General features: G+C 33.9%; 1 protein-coding gene across 6 annotated transcripts in view; it reads right to left on the reverse strand.

Annotated features, from left to right (window-relative positions):
• Window positions 1-23,604, reverse strand: part of LOC105198377 (WD and tetratricopeptide repeats protein 1) — a 124,704-nt gene that overhangs the window by 36,074 nt on the left and 65,026 nt on the right. For all 6 annotated transcript variants that reach the window (XM_039458691.1, XM_039458693.1, XM_039458688.1 and 3 more), the window contains 3 exons: window positions 20,883-21,010; window positions 18,273-18,353; window positions 8,809-8,951 (listed from right to left, as the gene is read on the reverse strand). In XM_039458691.1, the coding sequence (XP_039314625.1) occupies window positions 8,809-8,951; window positions 18,273-18,353; window positions 20,883-21,010 (352 nt within the window). The remainder of the gene's footprint in view (window positions 1-8,808; window positions 8,952-18,272; window positions 18,354-20,882; window positions 21,011-23,604) is intronic.

Consider the following 23,604-nt stretch of genomic DNA (forward strand, 5'->3'; position numbering starts at 1 on the left):
AACAATGGAAAATTAAAAATACATAATTTTGTAACAAGATACTGTGTTTCTTCTAAACTAAACTAACTTTTTTAAATTATTCTTATAGATAGCCATATTACAACCACTTTTTTTCTGCCACCAATTATGCAAAGCATTAGATTTTTATAAATCACATCCTAAATAATAAATATCTCATTACTTTGAGCCTAGAATCTGTCAATCAACATTTTGACGAATGTAATCGTTCAAGTTTCAATAGAAAATATTAATTATAAACAAAATGATTCAATAAAATGAAAATGGGTGCAATATTATCCTCTTCTCCTCTATTCTTTTTATAATAAGCGCACTTTAAAAGATTTCACACATTTTTTTTTTTTTTATAAATGTATATCATTTTTATTAGATTACACAATTTCAAAATAAATTGCGCGCAACACACATAGGCGCTTTTTTTACCTTTTTTTTGAAAAGGTAATTTATTTGTACTGATATTTTTTACATGCCTTTTTTCAGAAACTAGACAAGACAAGCGCGCGCTACGCGCGTATTACAAATCTTCTGATGTTACATAATTTTATACAAATTTAATATGACACTATTAACCCCTCAATATACAAAGTCAAAATCCACGATCTCCGCGATGACAGCCGCTCACGAAGTTAGCGGGAGAACCAATCGGTATCGCAAAAAAGTAACAACAATAATTTCGATACATTCGATATATTCTTTATATGTCTTTTTTCAGAAAAGATATATATATATATATATTTATTTATTTATTTTAACATTATTTTCTTGATTTAAAATTATGTTTCCTAAGTTTTCTTCTAGATTTTTTAAGTTAACCCGCCATATTAAATCCACCATTTTCAATTTGTCAATTTTGACATTAGATTTGTATTCAGTGACCCTTAAGCTGACAAATTCTTAAGTTTAAGTATTGTTACATCTGGCATGGATAGTCGCTTGCAAACAGCTGACTTTGAATAAATCGATATTTTATTGATGATTGGTCATCGTCAACTGTTGTTGTTTTATTCTGTTATGATTGATGTTATATGTTGCATTAATAAAATCGTTGCCTTTTGAAAATCTGATCCTTTTCTTGTTGAGCGCGGAAGCCGCGAGTGAGATTGCACAAATGCTAACAAAGTTCCACGTCTGCGTAAACTATTCCATGGATATAACACTATAATTGAAAGATAGTAAATTGTCTCAATGATTTAATTTGCATTTTTTCCGCAATTTCCGCAATCCCATAATTAACCAACATTTTATTAATAACCATAGTTGATACCAAAAATTCCTTTCAAAGAACTAAAAATTCTAACAATATACTTAAATTTTATTGCAGTCAAACTTCTTCAACATGTCACATATCGTAATTATAATATGACAAAATATGTAGAAATAATCCTTTTTTGCAATTTTAAACGCAAATTTCTTAAAATTGTAACGTAAGCAATCTAGACAGCGGATTATATTTAGGATTTATCCAAGACACAAAAAACGACTAGTTCTAAACTAAAACGACTAGTTCTTTTCTAGAATATCATTCTGATGTTCAAAACTCTGTAATTTAGAAATCATTTGAAATTCCAAACAAATTTTCCTATTTTATCGATTTTGCCTCAAACACATATACAAACAAAGTACGTTTCGGATTATATAATTGTACTCATACAATCATATTCTCATACCAGAATTTTATCAGATTCTTTTTAGAATTCAAAAATTCTGAAAAATACAACCATTTACCAATGACCTAGTTGCTTTAATTTAGCAATAAAAAATCATTAGTCTATAAAAAGTTAATTAAAAAAAAATTAATTTATATCCAATCATGTATAAAATCAAAAAATATTTCTCTCTCTCTCTCTCTCTCACATCTCTTGTTATTTTTTTCATCCTATCTATCTTTGAGTATTCTAAAAAATTTTAAGGGTCCTGTCTACTCGCCGCAACCATATCAAAGTCGTGACATCATAAGCATGAAATGACATAATTTTGTCCAGTATGCCATTTGTAAATAAAAGAAATTTGGATAAAACAGACTAATGAAATGGCTAAAACACATATAAAACTGAGTATTGACGATCCTTTTTTCCCCTGACAATCATTAAATAATCGTGAAAAACCCATAAAGTTAAGCCTATACAGGCAGGAAAACACGATTAAGCTAAAGTTTCTGACGTGCCAATTGTAAATAAAGACAATTTGGATAAAACAAACTAATCAGGCTTTAACCCTTAAACACACCGATCCTGTAAAATACGGAAACACATTTTTGGGTCTGAAAGACTTTATTAACTTTGAGAAGCTATAACTTTGATTACAATCAATATTTTTTTACGATTTTTTTTTTTAAACAAAAGTTCAAAATGTCAGGAGTGTGTCTGCACAATCGGCATTGATGAAAAATAATTTATTGTGAAGTTATAAAAGCAAAATCATTAAGCAAAAATGAGAAATTGGTTAAAAATCCACTTTTCCTTCAAAAAATCATATCTTCGCAACAAAAAACGTTTAAGGACTCTCAAATACGGCGTTTTTAAGCTAAAGTGTCACACTTTCAAAATAAAATTTGGCAAAGTCATTTCTTTAAAAAAATATAATTATGTAACATGGAGAATATAAAGTATTTTTGAGCATCTAAAAATTCATTTTTTTTTTAAATCATATCTTTGCAACAAAAAACTTTGAAGAACTTTACAATACGGCGTTTTAAAGCTAAAAATTCATACTTTCAAAAAGAAATTATATTATTGTCATTTCTATTAAAAAATGTACTCATATAACAAGGCGAATATGATGTATTTTTGATTAAATCGTGTCTAAAATTGAAAATTGATGTGTTTTATGATATATTTCGGAAACTCTTTCTTCTACAACATTTTATAGTATTCCAACTTTAGACAGAGTATATGCGAGTAACATCCGCAAACCGACCTGTTCGAACGTATTTTGTCCAATTTTTTTTATGTAAAATACAAAAAAAGTTTCACGTACACACTATATGGGTCTCATTGATCCTAACAAAACTTTGCTACCGTGCCGTTCAAATTTTAGTTAACCAAAAAAGTTGATCAAACATATCAATCAAAAAAGGAGATTTCAAACTTTTTTTACGTCTTGGTCCGAACCTTCTATCTCATTCCGTCTTCACATAGCAAGCGTTCAAAACTTCATATGGTGTCTTTCAGACCCACTTACGTGTTTAAGGGTTAAAACACATGTAAAAATACAATGTTAATTTTTTAATTGACCGGCCGGTCAATCAAAACGCTCTGATTAGCTGACCAAGTCAAACTCCCCACCCCAAACCCCACCGGACGCAACGGGGATATATAAGAACTACCATAAGGTGGAGCTCAATATCAGAGCTCTCAGCCCTGATGATGCAAGCTGCAATGTTTGTAAAACGTCGGCAAAGTACCCAACACGCACGTGGCATCTATCCGGAAACCCTCTCGGTTAACAATAGCAATGGCCACGAAAGCCTTAAGACTGGAATAAAACGCCTTCACGGAGAAGCTATTCTAGGGTCGGTAAACTTATTTACCAAACTCAAGAAGTCCTTGCACGTCCAACTGTGCTCCTTAGCATTTCTAAAACGGTGCCGTGACCATCGAGTAGTACTTAAATGCTTTCAATTAAAAAACCCTTTGCCTACCTCCATCTAGGCAAAAGTTATCCTTCGACAAGCTTAGTCAACTAACTCTCTAAGGTTAGTCAAGGAAAGGATCTCGACAACCAAAAGAAATATAGCCAGCACCTCCCAAAAGCTTCTTGGATTACACCTCTTGCTTGCTGACTCACTAAAGCCGGAGCTGTGGCAAACTCTGGACCGTATTACACACGAACAGGCCGTCCGTTCTGCCGAGGTGAGAAAACAAAAACAGGAGGAGAAATACAAGAAAATCTCTCCACAGGCTGGATCCCCACTTTCAACACACACAGTGAAGAACCTCAGCAGTCATGTCCTGTCCCCATCCGAAATGTCTGTACTTTCAAAAGGAAGGACAATTTTGCTGTCACCCCCACAAGCATTCCTACGGAAGAAATTATCAGTCAAATTGAGACGGCTATCTTCTGCCTCCCACCCGAGGCAAGCAACGACATTAGACAACGAGCAGTCAACATCCTCCGCAAGGCTAAACCACCCAGCCAAAACATCAGCAGAGAAGAACGCTTGGCACTCCGGAATTTAAGACAGAACAACAACATTCTAATTCTATCGGCGGATAAAGGAAATGCCACAGTAGTAATGGACAAAGAAGATTACTGTAATAAGATCAATGTTTTGCTCTCGGATTGCTGCGTTTATAGAAAACTGAAACGGAACCCAACATCCACCATAGAGAAAAAAACATCCGTTCTACTCAAGAATTCAGGCCTCCCTCCTGAAATTATCGAATACCTCACCCCCCGGGAATCGTCGGCTCACAGATTCTACGGCCTCCCCAAGATTCACAAGGAATCGGTCCCCCTTCGCCCTATCGTTAGCAATATCGGGGGACCCTCTTACCAGTTGGCCCGCTACCTCACCAAACCACTTCAAAAACTTACTGGTCACAATGGATCTCACATTAAGAATTCTATTGATTTTGTGAACAAAATTACAAAGATCAAAACGAAATCCAATGACATACTGGTAAGTTTTGATGTGGTTTCATTGTTCACAAATGTCCCGGTCCAGGATACGTTGGACATTATCAAAAAGTCTGACAAACTGCCGGCCAACTTCGTCCCACTAATAGATTGCCTAACCTCAATCTATTTCCAGTTTCAATGAGAGTTCTTTGAACAAATCTCTGGAGCAGCAATGGGATCCCCTGTTTCACCCATTATTGCGAACATTTTCATGGACCATCTCGAAGGCAAAATTCTGAAAAACGCACCCCTCAAACCTTCCACATGGTTCCGATACGTAGATGACACATTTGTTATATGGAGCCACGGCAAAGAAACTCTCCCACCCTTCCTCGCTTTTCTTAGCGCCCAACACCCAAACATTAAGTTTACAATAGAGGTAGAACAGGAAAATCAAATTCCCTTTCTAAACGTGTTGGTTCGAAGAAACGGAAATGGTATCTTAGGCCATCGGGTTTACCGAAAACCAACCCACACTGACCGATATCTTCACGCAAGAAGATCCCCCCATCACCATCCTTCACGGATAAAATTCAGTTATCAGCTCATTGGTATACAGAGCCCTCACAGTTTCTGAACCAACGTTCCTAGATGAGGAGATACAACATCTTAATCAGTCCTTGACTAGGAATGGGTACAACAGCAAGAACATTAATCAGATAACTAAGAGATTGAAGAACAAGATCTCCAGTCCCAACAACACCGGAAATCTGGATGAAGAAAAAGAAAGGAAAATGACGGCTGTCCTTCCGTATCTTCAAGGTACAACAGAGCGCATAGGTAGACTTTTGAGTAAGCATAACATCAGAGTAAACCCCTTCAAACCCCAGAAAAAAATTGCTCAATTGCTCCCTAACCCCAAGGATCAAAGACCAAGCCTGGAAACCCCAGGTGTGTACAAGATACCTTGCGTCTGCGGAAAAATGTACATATGAGAAACCGGGAGAAAGATCAGTACACACGGATCAAGAAACACCAGAGATGTGCCAAATACAGCCACTTTTCACAATCAGCCTTGGCGGAACATTGGATGAAGACTGGACATGCCGTGCAGTATGATAAGTCTACCATGTTGGCCCCGTCACAAGACTATTTCGCCAGAAAATATCGGGAAGGTCTGGAAATTTTAAAACATCCTGACAACCTCAACCGCGACAAAGGCCTTCAAGTAAATCCTATTTGGCATACCGTTCTCCCGGGTTTTTTAATTGACCGGCAGGTCAATCAAAACGCTCCGATTGGCTGACCAAGTCAAACTCCCCACCCCAACCCCCACCGGGCGCAACGGAGATATATAAGGACGGAGATATATACCACAACCAAAGGGAGCTCAATATCGGAGTTCTCAGCTCTGATGATGCAAGCTGCAATGTTTGCGAAACGTCGGCAAAGTGCCCAACACGCACGTAGCATATATCCGGAAACCCTCTCGGTAAAACACTTGTAAAAATAAATAAAGACTATCCTTTTTCCTCCTAACAGTCAGTAAATAATCGTAAAAAGCACGTAAAGTGAAGCCCAGACAGGAAAACACACACTATTGAAAGCTATTGAAAAGAGTGAAAAATGTGCTTGTACGTATAAAATACAAAGAAATTTTACTTGCCGTCCGTTTTTACGAATTTGATAAATACGAGACAAGTCACATTTTCACAAAGAAACACATAATAACAAAATGACATGCACAACAACATTTCATCGTCAATCTGTTACGGTGCACGCTTATTAATTTTAATTTTGTTCGCGACGGAATATTGCTACGGTCAACGCGGAGTTTTTGGCTGAGGCGCCAGGTACCTTAAAACGTGATACTTTACATTAATTTAACCGTTAAACACAGCGACATCGTAAAATACTTAACACATTTTCAAGTCTGGGAAACTTTTTCAACTTTGAGAAGCTATAACTTTAGTACCAATTAATATTTTTCAACAATCTATTGTTTCAAATAAAAGTTCTGAATCTCAAAAATGTTAGAGGAAAAGAGGGTATTATGGCTACTGTCAACAATATAGTTTAGTAGTCCGCCGTTTTTTAGTGATGCTAATATGACAATACATAATAAGTGACAATTGTTATAAGGCATTTTTACTTTTGAGTATTTTTTGAAGATACACCTTTAACCTTTAATTACTCATAATATACTTTCTCATTATTATTAAACTTGAGTGTATTATCGCACGAATGTACACTTGAGTGGTTTTTTATTATTTACCTTTTTATTCGACTATACACATTTCGAGTTATACAAAGTTAAAACAATAACATGGAATTTCATTAATATGGTTTTTTAAGCGAAATTTTTATGTCAAAATATTTCTTCAATAAATCAATCATTCTAGAAAGCGGTGTCTAGAAACATTATGGACATCATTTTATGCTTGTTGTTTCATGTTAAACAGAGATAAAATGATATTTCTAATGAAATTTCTAATAGTATTTCTAAAGTTTCTGAACTTTAGGAAGGAAAATTCTAAATCGGAAAAATTATAAACAATGAAAAATTAAAAATATATAATTTTGTAACAAGATACTGTGTTTCTTTTAAATTAAACTAATTTTTAAAATTATTTTTAAAATTATTTTTATAGATAGCCACATTACAACCACTTTTTCTCTGCCACCAATTATGCAGTGCATTAGATTTTCATAAATCACGTCCTAAATAATAAATATCTCATTACTTCAAGCCTAGAATCTGTCAAACAACACTTTGACAAATGTAATCGTTCAATTTTCAATAGAAAATATTAATTATAAAAAAATTATTCAATAAAATAAAAATGGGTGCCATATTATCCTTTTCTCCTCTACTGCATACTCGACATTGCCAAAAAATGATTTATTGTATGGTTATAAAGAAAAAGTAAAAATAAAAAATTGTTAAAAAATACACTTTTCCTTTAAAAAATTATATTTTTGCAACAAAAAACTTTTAAAAACTTTAAAATACGGCGTTTTAAAGCTAAAGAGTTATACTTTCAAAAAAACATTATAGTACTGTTATTCCTTTTAAAAAGTATAATTATGTAACAAGGGGAATGTGAGGTATCTTTGGGTGTCTAAAAATCCACTTAAAAAAAAAATCATATCTTTGCAACAAGAAATTTTTAAAGACTTTACAATACGGCATTTTAAAGTTAATAATCATATTTTCAAAAAAAATTATGCCATTGTCATTCCTATTAAAAAGTATATTTATGTAACAAGGCAAATATAAGGTATTTTTAATTAACTCAAAGTGTTTAAAATTGAAACTTGATGTTTTTCATGATATATTTCGGACTCTGCACAGAAACCCCCTTTTCCACAGCACTATATAATATTCTAACTTTAGACAAAGTATATGTTGTAGTAACATATACTCGAACGGACCTATTCGAACATGTTTTGTCCGGTTTTTTTTATATAAGATTACTCACAAATAAGTTACATTCACACACAATAGTTGTCTCAAAGACTCCAACAAAACTTTGCTGCCGTGCCGTTTGAATTCTAGTTGACCAATAAAATTGATCAATTGATCAATATATCAATAGAAAGAGATTAAAAACTTTTTTTATATCCTGGTCCAAACTTCCTATTTCATTCTGTCTTCACACAGCGTTCCAAACTTCACAGAGGGTCTCTCTGACCCCCTAGTGTGTTTAAAGATTAAGATGAAAATGTTATACAACTATATAAAACGGCTTAAAAATTATGTATGAGATGTCAAAGTTGAAGAAAAAATCAATTTTTCTCTTCAAAAAAGCTTATTCTATTAAATATAATAAAAAAACTTTTTATGTTGATCAATTCTATGTATTATAAAAGTTTAAACTTTAAAAAAACGAATAACGTATCAGGTTTTTCATAAAAAAGTATACTCGCTTATCCTTGGATTCGTTGCCAATTGAACAAAAAAATACATGAAAGATGAGCCTTTATTTTATGTCCTTAAAACATACACAAAACTTCATTGAAATAATTCGAGTTTTTGAAATTTTTGAAAAAATAAATTTTTTTTACAACTTTGATACTTTTTGAAAATAAGCCGCTTCACAGACATACTGTCATACGAAGTGTTCATCTTAAATTAAAATTTTTTAGAATACTTAAAGACCACTTTGTACATTTGTTTATATATTACAATATTTTTATAAAGAAACGATAATATTAAATTAGCATTACCGGCATCAATAGCTTCCTTTATGTCCATCTTTAACGCTCTGCATGCTGAATTAGATGCATATTCTGGAAATTTTTGTTGAAAACTCTTGAGCACCTTGTCAGCTTCAATCGATCGATTTAAGTCAAACAGGCAACGTGCCAATCTGTAAATAATGGATTATATCAACAGATTTTAATAATACGTATTTGTTCAATTAAATATAAGATTAAATCAAAAAATTTAATCACAGCGTTGAGTTATTTGAAATTAATAGCAAATTTTCATGTAACTGAAATTGTAAAGATATAAAGAATTTCATATATGGTCTAATGAGAAGTAGCAGATTATATTAAGACTTTAGTAACATACATTTGTTCAATTAAATACAAAAGATTAAGTTGAATAATTTAAACTAATTTAAAGTATCAATATGCTAAGCCATTAAATACAAAAAACTAATTTTTATATAATTGGAACTGTAAAGATACAAATTTCATGTATAATCTGCTGTTTCGTATCACATCTTTGAGAATTTTAGAATTTTTTATATAATTTTTCAGAATTTCTATACAAAAATTTTTTAAATTGTTACAATTTTTATACATTTTTATAGCTTTTTAGAAAATTTCTCAGTTTTATAAATTGGAACACTTCAAAAATAAGTTTTTTTTTATTCTTTATATAAATATACAAGTGTGAATTTTAAAATATTTTAAAATTTGTCATTTTATAATTCCCGGAAAAAAAAAAAAAAAATTTGAAGAAGTACAAAACTTTCAGAAATTTTCATAAATTGAAAATATACAAAAATTTTTTTATAAGATAAATATAAATATAAGAATTTGTTTAACGCTGCCATCCCATCATCGGAAAAAATAGTTACTGCTTTTTGACAGAAAGAATGACAAAAGTAACTTTTCAAGCATTAAAATAGTAGACAAATGACCAGTGACATTTTTTATTAAATTCAGAATAATTAAGACAAGTTTAGAAAAAAAATTTATTTCTATTTTCTTCGAGTCTATTTTGTGATAGATGCCTAATATACAGTAAATTCTTTCTACAACATGGTTTAAGAATGAAGGAATTGAGCAATGCATTACAAAAAGAAATCAGAAATTAAATAAATTGCACTTGATAGGGCGATAAAATAACCATGATTAGTAACAGCGTCATGTGTATTTAGCACTTGTTTTCATCTTTGCGTTCTTTTTTTATATAGTATTGGACTTGTGATGCAAAGTAATTAAGGCACGTATTATGGAACCGTTCGGAATGGATTTCAATTACAATTATCCCATTCTTTCTAGAAAATAGAAATCTAGGAGATAATTGAATAATTCCGATCGAGGTCCATTCCAAACAATTTCATAATATATACCCAAAGCATGTATTATGAAATTATTCAAAATGAATTCTGATCGGAATGTATTTCAAGAAATTTTATAATATGCGCTCATATGGCAAGATATCCAACCAGTATCCAATGAGCGAGTAGCAATTATGAAACAGAGAACAAAAATATGAATAGAATATTTATCTTTTATCTTTTACAAGTTTCATGCCAGTTCAGTAAAAAATAGTTACAGCAACTCATTTCGAATTGTGACTTTTTAATGACTTGTAAAAAAAGTGATAAAAATTGACGTAACTGAATAGCAGTGCAATTTTTTCACCAAAACAAAAAAAAATTTTCTTACAATTCTTCATGTAATTTTTAAAAATTTCTATTGATGATTAAAGTTTTGCATAAAGGTAGAAAACTAAATCAAAAAATATTAGTACCATTTTGTGATTTTCGGAATAAATAGCGAGTTATCAATTTATAAAGAGTGCCAAATTCACTCAACCTATCTTTAAATGTAAGCGTGGGGAGAAATATTTCAGCGATTGCTAAGTACATGAGAAAATGATTAGAGGTGCTCCACGCGTCGTTTCAATGGTGCTTATAAACAACTTCGGCGCGTCTAGCAACCTCGGTTGCTAGATGGTCACATTTCGCTATACGTTTAGATTTGACAGTAAGTTGGTCAAATTTAGCTATCTTTATAAATTAATAATTTATTAATTTTTCCAAAAATCGTAAAATAGGATTTTTCGAATTAGTTTAGTTCAGTCTACCCGAGAGATTTAATCATTAATTAGACACCCTGTATATTATACATAAATTCTAAAAAATATTACACCTAATGTCAGACACCTTGTACATATAATCTGAAGTAAACGGTATTTTCTAGAAATTTTCATAAAGAAGGAAGGTCCCTAAGGCCTGTTTTCGGCACCCTTCAAAATTGGACCAAAATGGCTGAAATCACTTCCTTATACCCTTAGAAGTAATATTTAGTCAATTCCAGCTTAAGCGGAAGTATTTAGAGTGTATACTTCAAGTATACATGATGCATCAGCGTGTCGGTATCAAGCATTTCTTTGGAAAATTAAACGTTTTTGAGAAAAATGTTTCAGATAAAAGTTGTATGTTTTCAAAGGAGACATAAAATGGTGTCATTCTTTTGACCTTGGATAGTCATTTGAAGATTATTGGGAAATCATTAAAAACTAAAGGAAAAAAAAAACTAAAAAATAACAAGATATCTTTTTGTGTAATAAGAAAATCTCGAAAAGCAGTTTTGACAAGAACTAGTTTTATTTTTATCATAACCAAGTCCCTGGGTACGCACGTACACGCATTTTGTGTATCTCTGAAATTAAAATGTGATAGAGTCCGATATAAAGCCATGGACATAAGCAGAACCTGATCTATTGAATTAAAAGCTTAAGAGACCGTAGTTGCTCAAAAAGGTGCATCCAGTTCTTAAAATAGGTCTTTTCAAAACTTCGTATTTAGCCTTGCGGCAGAAAATACATCAGTCATTTCTTTGAGTATTTGTAGTTGGCTCCGTGAGTTAGCTGCTTGCTTCACAATCATAAGATCCGGGTTCGCTCCCGAAGGTGGGTAATCATTTTTGTTTTAATGAGTGTTTTTGTTTATATTTATTTATTTTGATGATATTGAAATAGTATACAAATTTTTAAAGTAGAAAATTTAATTTAATATCACATTCTAAATATTAATTTAAATTTAATTTTAAGGGAATTTTAATTCAAGTAATACAGATATGTAGCCTTTATGTTATTCATTACAAATAACTTATTATTATTACTTATTTTATTATATTTCAAATATTACTTAAATTAAAATTCCCTTAAAATTAAATTCAAATTAATATTTAGAATGTGCTATTAAATTAAAATTTCTATTTTAAAAATTTGCATCCTACACTACTCAAAAAAAATAAGGAACACTTTCCAAACACCAAAAATTAGGCTATTTTCAGATGACTGTAACTCGGTGAAAAATCATCGTAGATAAAAGATAAAAAAAGCATTTTAAAGCTTAAAGATCCAACTTTAACACTCTACCAGTAAATTTTCTAAATTCTTTTAACTTCCTTGTCTTATGTAGGTAAAAAGCACACCTTGATATGTTCCTTAAAATTTCGTATTTTTGACACTTTGCAGCTCGACCAATAAATTTTTTTCGAATAATTCAAGTAAAGCTTCATAAACTACAACATTTTGCCGACAAAATGCTTTTTTTAAAATTTCTCTACAATTTTTTTTTTTTTACGCAACTTTGAAGCTAAACCTGCATTTTTTATAAATAATATCCATACTCCGTGAAAAATCATCGTAGACAAAAAATCAAAAACCCATTTTAAAGCTCAAAGTTTCAGCTTTAACATGTTATTGATGGTTTTCAAAAATTTTCTCAATTTCTCAGTACTATGCCCCAAAAAAGATACACTGTTTTTTCCTTAAAATTACGTATATTTAACAGCCTGTAGCTCAATAAAAAATTTTTTCTTGACAAATCCACTGCAAGTGCCATAAAGTATGACATTTTCTCTACAAAATGCTCTTTTTAAAATTTTTTTTACGATGTTTTATGACCGAGTTACAAGACTTCAAAGAAACACATTTTTTACAGCACATTTTTCCAAAAAATGACGTCTACCGCCGACATTAGCATTACCCAATGTGCACCACGTGTAGGTTGCCGGTCGGATTTTTGTTCATCGTGTGTGTGTGTGTGTGTGTGTGTGTATGTGTATGTGGGGGGGGGGATCACAACAGAGATAAGGACCCCGCAATTCGTCACTTCTGCAGTATTTACTGACTCCAAACCCTCTCTGCTGTGTGTGAGTGTGTGTGTCACAACAAAGATAAGGACCCCACAGTTCGTCACTTCTGCAGTATTTACTGACTCCAAACCCTCTCTGCTGTGTGTGTGTGTGTGTGTGTGTGTGTGTGTGTGTGTGTGTGTATCACAGCAGAGATAAGGACCCCGCAGTTTGTCACTTCTGCAGTATCTAATGACTTCAAACACTCTCTGCTGTGTGTATGCGCGCGCGCGCGCGCAAGAGTGTTCAATAGTGTGTATTTCCTCCTCTCTCATCAATTACTGCTTGCAACTGTTCTCGCATATTTATACATGTTGCAATACGATCTTGCAAAATGTTGTGCTAAATTTCCGTTAAAATTTCTCCCAATTCTTCTAAATTTCGCGGCTGTTCTTCGCGACGCCTTAATCGTCGTTCCATTTCATCCCAAATGTGCTCGATTGGATTTAAGTCTGGGCTATTGGCGGGATGATTTGTAACGATGCACCTCCGCACCGTTCCCCCCTGGGGCGCCCCCTTGTCCGGCCGAACACCCGCCAAACAGGCAAACAGGTACTACGCGCTGATAAACGCCTCATACATGCGCGCGCAAACGGTCCAACAAACGCGCCGTTAATCGTGCAAACTCCGAGCGCACGCGCATTAAGCCGCATGCTCCTAGAGCGTTGGAGCAACAAAGAGGCGTACGCGCAAGCGAGAGTGCAATACCAGACCGATCTCGGAGCAGCGGGGATGCTGTGTTCCGAGAAGAACCAAACTCCACCCGAACATCCCCGACTCTCCGAGATTGGGGTATAAAAGGCGGACGATCTCATAGAGAGCTCGACTCTTTCCCGGTCCAGCTTCCGAGCCAGACCAAAGAAATCCAAGTGATAGAGCGAGCTCTGTCACCGCTGAGAGATCTCGGCGATTTCCGATCCCGCTTTCCAAACACCCGAGGAATCCGAGTGGTAGAGCGAGCTTTGCCACCGTCGAGAGATCTCGACGATTCCGCCGAAACCCGTCTCCACCTCAGAGTCCGCGGTGACGACTGCTATCCTGGGGGTAAAGTGATCTTTGTCTCCATCGAGAGATCTCGAGGCAGCCGGCACCGGTGTGCGAACGGGGATTCCCTAATAAGGAAATCCCAAAGAAACACCTGTCGCGAGACCGAGTTCCAAGAACACCGACGCGCCGTCTGGATAGCGTCCCCGTCCGCACGCGCCGCGGGCCTCGAAACCGCGAGGAAGTAAACACCGCGGAGACTCCGCGAGCGCAACAAAGATAACGCTATCGCGTCGTTCTCTCGCACGCGAACCGAGGGGAAAGAGACCGAGCATTACAAATAACCGTTCTTGTACATACCGCGTTTTTCTATTTTTAGATCACACCGCCGCTCATGTAAATACGGTGTTGTCTCTACTTGTAGAGCACATACTTGTATATAGTACTTTCATCTTCCTATAACAAAATTGTATCTTTTCTTACGCACTCCCGATCTCAGATTTAATTAACCCGGCAACCTCCCTTCGAGCCCTGAGCTCGTCCGCGCTCGGACAAACACAGGTTGTTACAGATTTAACAGTCTAATTGCGCGTCGTTCAAAAAAACGTCGCGTTATATTCGCCGTATGAGATCGAGCGTTGTCCTGCATGAAAATAAAGTTCCGTCAGGTTCGATTTAATGGCAAAACGTGTGGTAGAATATCTTTGATACAACACCTGTCATTGCTGGAGGTGGCAGGATCACTAGATCACTTCGTCTTGTAAGTGATATACATTCCCACACCATCACGGAACCGCCGTTGTAAGATCGTACTAGCATAACGCAACGTCGCAACAAAATTTTATTGTATTGAGCGTGCAATGTTTACATATGGTCATCTTTGTCTAAAAAAAGATTTTCTTTAGAGTAAGACGACTATATGTTTACATATAGTCATCTTTGTCTAAAAAGAGATTTTCGTTAGCCAAAGATGACTATATGTAAACATATAATCGTCTTACTCTAAAGAAAATCTTTTTTTAGACAAAGATGACCATATGTAAACATTGCATGCTCAATACAATAAAATTTTGTTTAGTACGCCGGCGATTCTCGCAGTGTGATAAACGACACGGAATTTTCAAAATGCCGTGTAGACATTTATCGGTCGTAGAAGTTGCACGCATAATCGCGCTTTTGCAACAAGGTTTTAGTATGCGTTATGTGGCGCAAGATATTGGTGCATCCGTGTCCGTAGTGAATAAAGCTTGGTCACGATATCAAGACACGGGAAATTACACGAGACGTGAAGGAAGTGGTCGTTCTCGAATAACGACAAATAGACAAGATCAAGCCATTGTTCGTTATGAATTAGAAAAACGAATAATTACCGCAAGAAACATTCGCGATGACATTCATTTGCGCCGTGTGTGCGAACAAACAATTCGCAACCGTTTGAGAGAAGCTGGTCTTCGTTCTCGTGTTCGTGCGCAAGTACCAAGACTCACACCCGTACGTCGCCAAGTACGTTATCAATTTGCGCGCGATCACATAAATTGGACCGCAAGGGATTGGAGATGTGTATATTTCTCCGACAAATCACGTTTTTGCCTTTATGGCAATAATGCTCGTATACGTACTTGGCGTCGACGAAATGAACATTATGATCGACGTTGCGTTATGCCAGTACGATCTTACAACGGCGGTTCCGTGATGGTGTGGGGGTGCATATCACTTAAAAGACGAAGTGATCCTGCCACCTCCGGCAATAACGGGTGTTCGTTATATCAACGATATTCTACGACTACACGTTTTGCCATTAAATCAACCCTGTCGAAACTTTATTTTCATACAAGACAACGCTCGACCTCATATGGCAAATATAACGCGACGTTTTTTTGAACAACACGCAATTAGACTGTTAAATCATCCCGCCAATAGCCCGGACTTAAATTCAATCGAGCCCATTTGGGATGAAATGGAACGACGATTAAGGCGTCGCAAAGAACAGCCGCAAAATTTAGAATTAGGAGAAATTTTAACAGAAATTTGGCACAACATTCCGTAAGATCTTATTGCAATATGTATAAATATGCAAGAACGGTTGCAAGCAGTAATTGATCAGAGAGGAAATACACACTATTGAACACTCATGCGCGCGCGCGCACACACACACGCACACGCACGCATACGCAAGCACGCACACACGCACGCGCACAACAGCAGAAAAGGTTTGGAGTCATTAAATACTGCAGAAGTGACGAACTGTGGGGTCCTTATCTCTGCTGTGACGCACGCATGTACGCCCGCCCGCCCACCTGCACGCACGTACGCACACGATGTGCAAAAATCCGACCGGCAACCTCCACGCGGTGCACATTGGGTAATGCTAATGTCGGCGGCAGACGTTATTTTTCGGAAAAGTGTACTAAAAAAATGTGTTTCTTCGAAGTCTTGTAACTCGGTCAAAAAAAATCGTAAAAAAAATTAAAAAAAAGCATTTTGTAGAGAAAATGTCATACTTTATGGCACTTGCATTGGATTTGTAAAAAAAAAATTTTTATTGAGTTACAGGATGTTAAAAATACATAATTTCAAGGAAAAAAACAGTGTATCTTTTTTGAGGCATAGTACTGAGAAATTGAAAAAATTTTTGAAAACCATTAATAGCATGTTAATGCTGCAATTTCGAGCTTTAAAATAGTTTTTTGATTTTTTGTCTACGATGATTTTTCACGGAGTACGGATATCATTTGTAAAAAAATGCAGGTTTAGCTTCAAAGTTGCGTAAAAAAAAAAAAAAAAATTGTAGAGAAATTGAAAAAAAAAAAAACCATTTTGTAGGCAAAATGTTGTAGTTTATGAAGCTTTACTTGAATTATTCGAAAAAAATTTATTGGTCGACCTGCAAAGTGTCAAAAATACGAAATTTTAAGGAACAAAACAAGGTGTTATTTTACTGCATAAGACAAAGAAGTTAAAAGAATTTTAAAAATCTGCTGGTAAAGTGTTAAAGTTGGATCTTCAAGCTTCAAAATGCTTTTTTTATTTTTTATCTACGATAATTTTTCACCGAGATAGTCATTTGAAAAATGACCTAATTTTTGGTGTCTGGAAAGTGCTCCTTATTTTTTTTTTAGTAGTGTATATCAATATCAAAATAAATATAAATAAAAATTTGTATACTATATCAATATCAAAATAGACAAATAAAAACACTCATTAAAAAAAAATTATTGCCCATTTCCAGGAGCAAACCCGGATCTTATGAATGTAAAACAAGCGCCTAACTCACGGAGCCAACTGCACTGGTTGGAAGAGTTACCGGAAAGGCTCGTATGGCGCACCGCGGTATGGCTAATTTTCACAAATTTATTACTTCAAAACTAAAGCCTATTCAATTAAATGCCAGGAGACAAACCTTTTTTTCATCTCTAAAATAATTTAAAAAATTGAGGTCGAAATCCCAGGGTAAGTCACCGCGTCCTCCCCTTGTAAACATTAGAGCTGTTACATTTGACTTGCTTCAAAGATTCGAAGCTTCGAAGTTAACTTCGATCTTTCAAAGTTTAAAGCGTCTTCAAAGTTTCGAAAAATACGTTTGTGCAATTAAAAGATTAGTATAATTACAATACATTATAGCATGTTTTAAAAACTTGCATTATATAACATATATTCTTAAAAAAAACATATATTTTAGCTTGTTTTCAATCACACCGTAACATTGAAAGAAGATTCGGGAATAGTAAAAAAATATTTTTTTTTAAATACAATAAACGCAAAAATATTTCTTTATCAAAACTATATCTAATGAAAATACATGGCTTTACTCTAATAGAAACTTATTTTGAAAAGTAAAAGCATTGTCGAAATATTTTCAGAAACAAGACAGTTCCATTGTGGCGAAACAATGTTACCCGCAAGTAAGAACTCATGTTTACGATAGTGAATAGTCGTCAACAATATCTCAGTTCGCAAGGTACATTTTTTCGAAACTTTAAAGCTTCGAAATTTAAAGTACCTTCAAAGCTTCAAAGTTAACTTCAAACTTCAAAGATTTTAATACCAAAGTTTCGAATCTTCGAAACTTTGAAATTCGAATGTGGAAGCCTTCGAAGCAAATCACCAGCCCTAGTAAATATTACTTCCAAGGGTATAAGGAAGTGATTCCAGTCATTTTGGTCCAATTTTAAAAGGTGCCGAAAACAGGCCTTAGGGATCCTTCTCCTTTAAAATATAAGGATTGTTAAAAATATTGTAAGATATAATTTTTTCACCAAAAACGATAAAACAGTCTCTCAAACTCTTCGTGCACAACCGTTAGGATATATTGACTTTACCTAAAGTGAGCTTTTACGTGTTCTGGATCAAGAAGTAATGTTGTCTTGCAGTCTCGTAAAGCAGCATAAATATCGCCATCCCTGGAAATATCACAATTACGCATACTTATATATATATATATATATATATATATATATATATACAGGGTGATTCAAAATAACCTATTGGTCCCGAAGCTGGCATATTCGTAATCGAATTCTGAGACAATTTTTCCTTTTGCAAAAATTTGTCCGGAGCTTAGTTTTCAAGTTACAATAAGAATTAGTTAGCGTATGACGGGTCAGGTACAAGTGGTAGACAGGAGCGGCGCGACTCACTGTTACACGTGGGTGTTTCCGTGGGGCACCTCCTGCGCTCAAATGACTGACAAAAGTACATGGACAGCACATTCCTATTTAAACTTTCTCTCTCTCTCTCTCTCTCTCTCTCTCTCTCTCTCTCTCTGTCACTTTAATTATGCTACATTTAACTTGTCAAATTTCGATCTGTCATGCGGCCGTCAAATATCGGGATAACCGTGAAATCTTCAAGTAAGTTTACATTATTATAATAAATGTACGCCCGCGAATAATAAAAATTAATGCAAATTAGATTACTTAAATGTGCACTTGCAAGTTAAAAGTAGCACTTTTAAAACGCACAAAAAGGGATAGAAAGAAGAGAGAGAGAGAGAGACGGGGGGGGGGGCTTTGAACAAGTTTAAGCACGTTTACTTACGCACACGGCGATCAGCTTATTGTTTCCACGATGCGACAGTTCAATTTAAATTTGTCCTTCATCCAGATCTATCCCTCGAAGTTGTTTCACCACATTTACACTATTTACTCTGCATTTGATTGATAAACGCGGAGCTACGCGACGAACCGATCGATCGACTTTATTAATTACTATTAATCACTACTGTAAACACTACAATTATTTGATGCGTTAAAATTACTCGAAGAAACACATATTTACGTTACAATCACACAACACGTGTTCACTCGACGATATGAAGCAGTCGACTGAGTGTTATTGGTTATGTCGTTATAAGAGTGTCGAACGATTGATTAAAGCCATAAGTCAAAACGCGGTAATTCAAAATGAAAATATTGATTAATACGATTTACATCGATACAATTTATTAGAAAAATGTGGCAAATGCATGTTTATTATTACTTGTTAAAAATTGTAAGTGACTTTATCAAGATAATTATTTAGAATATTTATTATAAAAAAAACTTCAAGGATTAAATTCTTGAAATCTCCTTGCAGCAACGGATAATCTGTCCTTTTCAGGGCAACCAAATATTTTATTTCGAGAAATATTTTCACAGTTTTCGCAAATATTCAAAAATAAGAAATAAAAAAATGTTTAGAAAAAATTGATTTTGATAAAATTATTTCTTGAATATTTAGAATGAATAATAATTATCTTGATAAAGTCACTATCATACAATTTTTAACAAATATTGATAAACATGCATTTGCAACATTTTTCTAATAAATTGTATTGATGTAAATTGTATTAACCAATATTTTTATTTTAAATTGCCGCGTTTTGACTTATGGCTTTAACCAATCGTTCGACACTCTTATAACAACATAACCAATAACATCCAGTCTGCTTCATATCGTCGAGTGAACACGTGTTGTGTGATCGTAACGTAAACACGTGTTTCTTCGAGTAATTTTAACGCATCGAATGATTGTAGTGATTAGAGTAGTAATTAATAAAGTTGATCGATCGGTTCGTCGCGTAGTTCCGCGTTTATCGATCAAGTGCAGAGTAAATAGTGTAAATGTGGTAAAATATGAAACAACTTCGAGGGATAGATATGGATAAAGGACAAATTTAAATTGAACTGTCGCATCGTGGAAACAATAAGCTGATTGCCGTGTGCGTGAGTGAACGTGCTTAAACTTGTTTAAAGCCCCCTTCTCCCCCGTCTCTCTTTCTCTCTCTCTCTCTCTCTCTCTCTCTCTCTCTCTCTCCTTTCCTTTTTGTGCGTTTTAAAAGTGCTACTTTTAACTTGCAAGTGCACATTTAAGTAATCTAATTTGCATTAAATTTTATTATTCTCGGGCGTACATTTATTATAATAATGTAAACTTACTTGAAGATTTTACGGTCATCCCGATATTTGACGGTCGGATGACAGATCGAAATTTGACAAGTTGTAGCACAAAATGTAGCATAATTAAAGTGACAGAGAGAGAGAGAGAGAGAGAGAGAGAGAGAGAAAGAGAGAGAGAGAAAGAAAGTTTAAATAGAAATGTGCTGTCCATGTACTTTTGTCAGTCATTTGAGCACAGGAGGTGCCCCACGGAAACACTCACGTGTAACAGTGAGTCGCGTCGCCCCTGTCTACCACTTGTACCTGACCCGTCATACGCTAACTAATTCTTATTGTAACTTGAAAACTAAGCTCCGGACAAATTTTTGCAAAAGGAAAAATCGTCTCAGAATTCGATTATGAATATGCCAGCTTCGGGACCAATAGGTTATTTTGAATCACCCTGTATATACATATATATATATATATATATATATATATATATATATAAAAGGTACACATAATTTTATAATTATTATCATATACATACTGTTATCAGGCAAGAATAATTACCAAGCGCGTTTCATATAAGCAGCTGCTCGATTAGCAAACAATACCGCTGCCGTTGGACAATTCGAAATAGCTTTATTATATAAATTAATTGCAAATGAATATTTCTCCTCCTCAAAGCCCTCGTTTGCCTGTTAACCAAAAAAGACATTGTATTAAATACACGCACGCACATAAGAGGTGTAAACCCAACCATGCAATCTCTGTGCATCTTGGATGCTAACGCCAATAATATAACTTTCAAGTCTCATAATTTCAGATTTACATAACAAAAAAATACTTTAAATGACAAGTAAGAAAAACAGAACAATTAGAAGTCAGCGCAGTAAATAGTGCGCATTTGAATTGATTAATTTTACTCATAAAAACTTTAATCAAACATCTTTGGATTTACACAATTATTTCATAAGAATATTAGAGATGTTTCGGTTTATTTTTAAGTCATCTTCAATGTATGATGTATTGATATGACGTCGCAATTCGTAACAACAAATGAAATATATTCCATCACCTTCGTTTAAAAGCAAAGTTGCAGCACTTTTGTGTCTCAGACATAGACAAAAAAACAAGCTATGTAAAAAAAAAAACATACAAGTAACATATGTTAAAATATCACAACCCATTCCATTATCACGAAGCATAAAATGCATCATTAATTCCGTTGGGAAGACATAGAAGTATTAGACACGGACAATAATTAGAATAAAAGATTGGTATCAAAAATTTTACGTAAAACAATAGCCTTGAACTTCAAACAATTATTAAATACAATATATTTGTCTTTTATTAACAAACAAACAATATTATTGTTTTAAACATTATTCGGTTGACTTTATTTAGTATCTTAACGTCGTTGACTTAATACTCGTTCTTCTTTTAATCCTTGACATCGTATAGACTGTGCTGAGTTAAAGATTTGAAAAACAAACACTTTTTTAGAATTAATTGTAATTATAAGAAAATTTGCTTGACGAAACGAATTTTGACTTTTCACGTTTGTTCATGGAATGAGCTGTAAGTACAATGCAAATCAGAATTTTTAACTTTCCTGTAGTTATCTGAATTCATATGTCATTTGTATGTTTTCTTACATAGCCTGTTTCTCTGGCTATGGAATCGGCTGAGACACAAAAGTGCTGCAGCTTCGCCTTTGAACAAAAGTAATGGATATTTTTGTTATTACAAACTGCCATATAACATCAATACATCACACACTAAAGACGACTTAAATATAAGCCGAAACATCTGTAATATTCTTGCAAAATGATTGTTTATTTCCAGATATTTGATTAAAATTTTTGTGAGTAAAGTTAGTTAATCAATCCAAATGCGGGTAATTGTGCACTATAAGGGATCCAGCTCCAATCATGTTGACCTTGACATATGTTATAGAAGCAAGGATACTGACCAACTTTTCTTTAGAAATTCATTGGCGCTTTCCTACAGATTTTGAGATATTCTTAGAGAAAGAAAAAACAGTTTTTCTTAATTATTTCAGAAAATTCATTTTGCAAAAAAATGAATTTTACAAAAAAATGTGTTAAACAAAAAATGAAGTTCGTGATAAGCTTTACAAATAAGGTTCTATACATATTTTACCTAACTCCAATTAATAGCAAAATTAACAATCATAAAAAACAAGCATTAAACAATTGTTGACCAATTAATTAATAAATATAAAAGTTTATTAATTCAATGTAATTATTAGTGAATCTGCCTAAGTAAAACTAGTTATAGCTTTACTTAACCTTCATAAATCGCCATTCTACTATAAGATATCTCCAATAATTACATAATGTGTGTGAAAATTCGCTACTATTACATAAAAAATTTTTTGTTATACGATTGCCATAATCTAATAAACTAATATTGTATATCCTAATTTTGATTGTCCGTAGTAAAAACTCAATATACAAGGTATTCAAAAAGTTTCGGGGCGGCACAATATTTCAAAAACTAAGCATTTTAGGAAACAGTGTTTCGAATAAAAGTTGTAAAGCTTCAAAAGATCTATTTACTAATCTTATCAGTTGGAACTTGGATGGCGTCGCTAAGTTCAGATCAAAATCACATTAAATTTTTCAAAATACCCTATTTTTAATTCCAGAATTTAATAGCTGGTGTCAAGAATTTTTCAAAACACTATAAATAAGTTTATTTTCGTTAAGTACTTTCTGAGTTGTGAGGCTTGGAAAGTTACAGTACATTGTAGTTTTCCAACCTCACAACTCGGAAAGTATTTCATGAAAAATAACATTTTTATAGTGTTTTGAAAAGTTCTCGAAATCGATTGCAAGAAAATGCAATAAAAGATATAGAATGTTAGAATATCGGTAATCCCCTGATTAAGGGGTATTGGTACTTCCCTAACATTCTATAGCTTTTATTGCATTTTCTTGTAGTTAGTTTCAAGAACTTTTTAAAACACTATAAAAAGGTTATTTTTCATTAAGTACTTCCGAGTTGTGAGGCTTGAAAGCTACAATGTATTGTAACTTTCCAAGCCTTATAACTCGAAAAGTACTTAACAAAAATAAACTGATTTATAGTGTTTTGGAAAACTCTTGACACGTTATTAGATTCTGAAATCAAAAATAGTGTTCCCTTTAAAAAAGTTAATATGATTTTGATCTGACCTTGGCAACGCCATCCAAAGTTAAACTGATAAGATCAGTAAATAGATCTTTTAAAACCCTACAACTTTTATCTGAAACACTTTTTCCTA

The sequence above is a fragment of the Solenopsis invicta genome, chromosome 16, assembly GCF_016802725.1.
Source record: "Solenopsis invicta isolate M01_SB chromosome 16, UNIL_Sinv_3.0, whole genome shotgun sequence".
Lineage (NCBI taxonomy): Eukaryota > Metazoa > Arthropoda > Insecta > Hymenoptera > Formicidae > Solenopsis > Solenopsis invicta.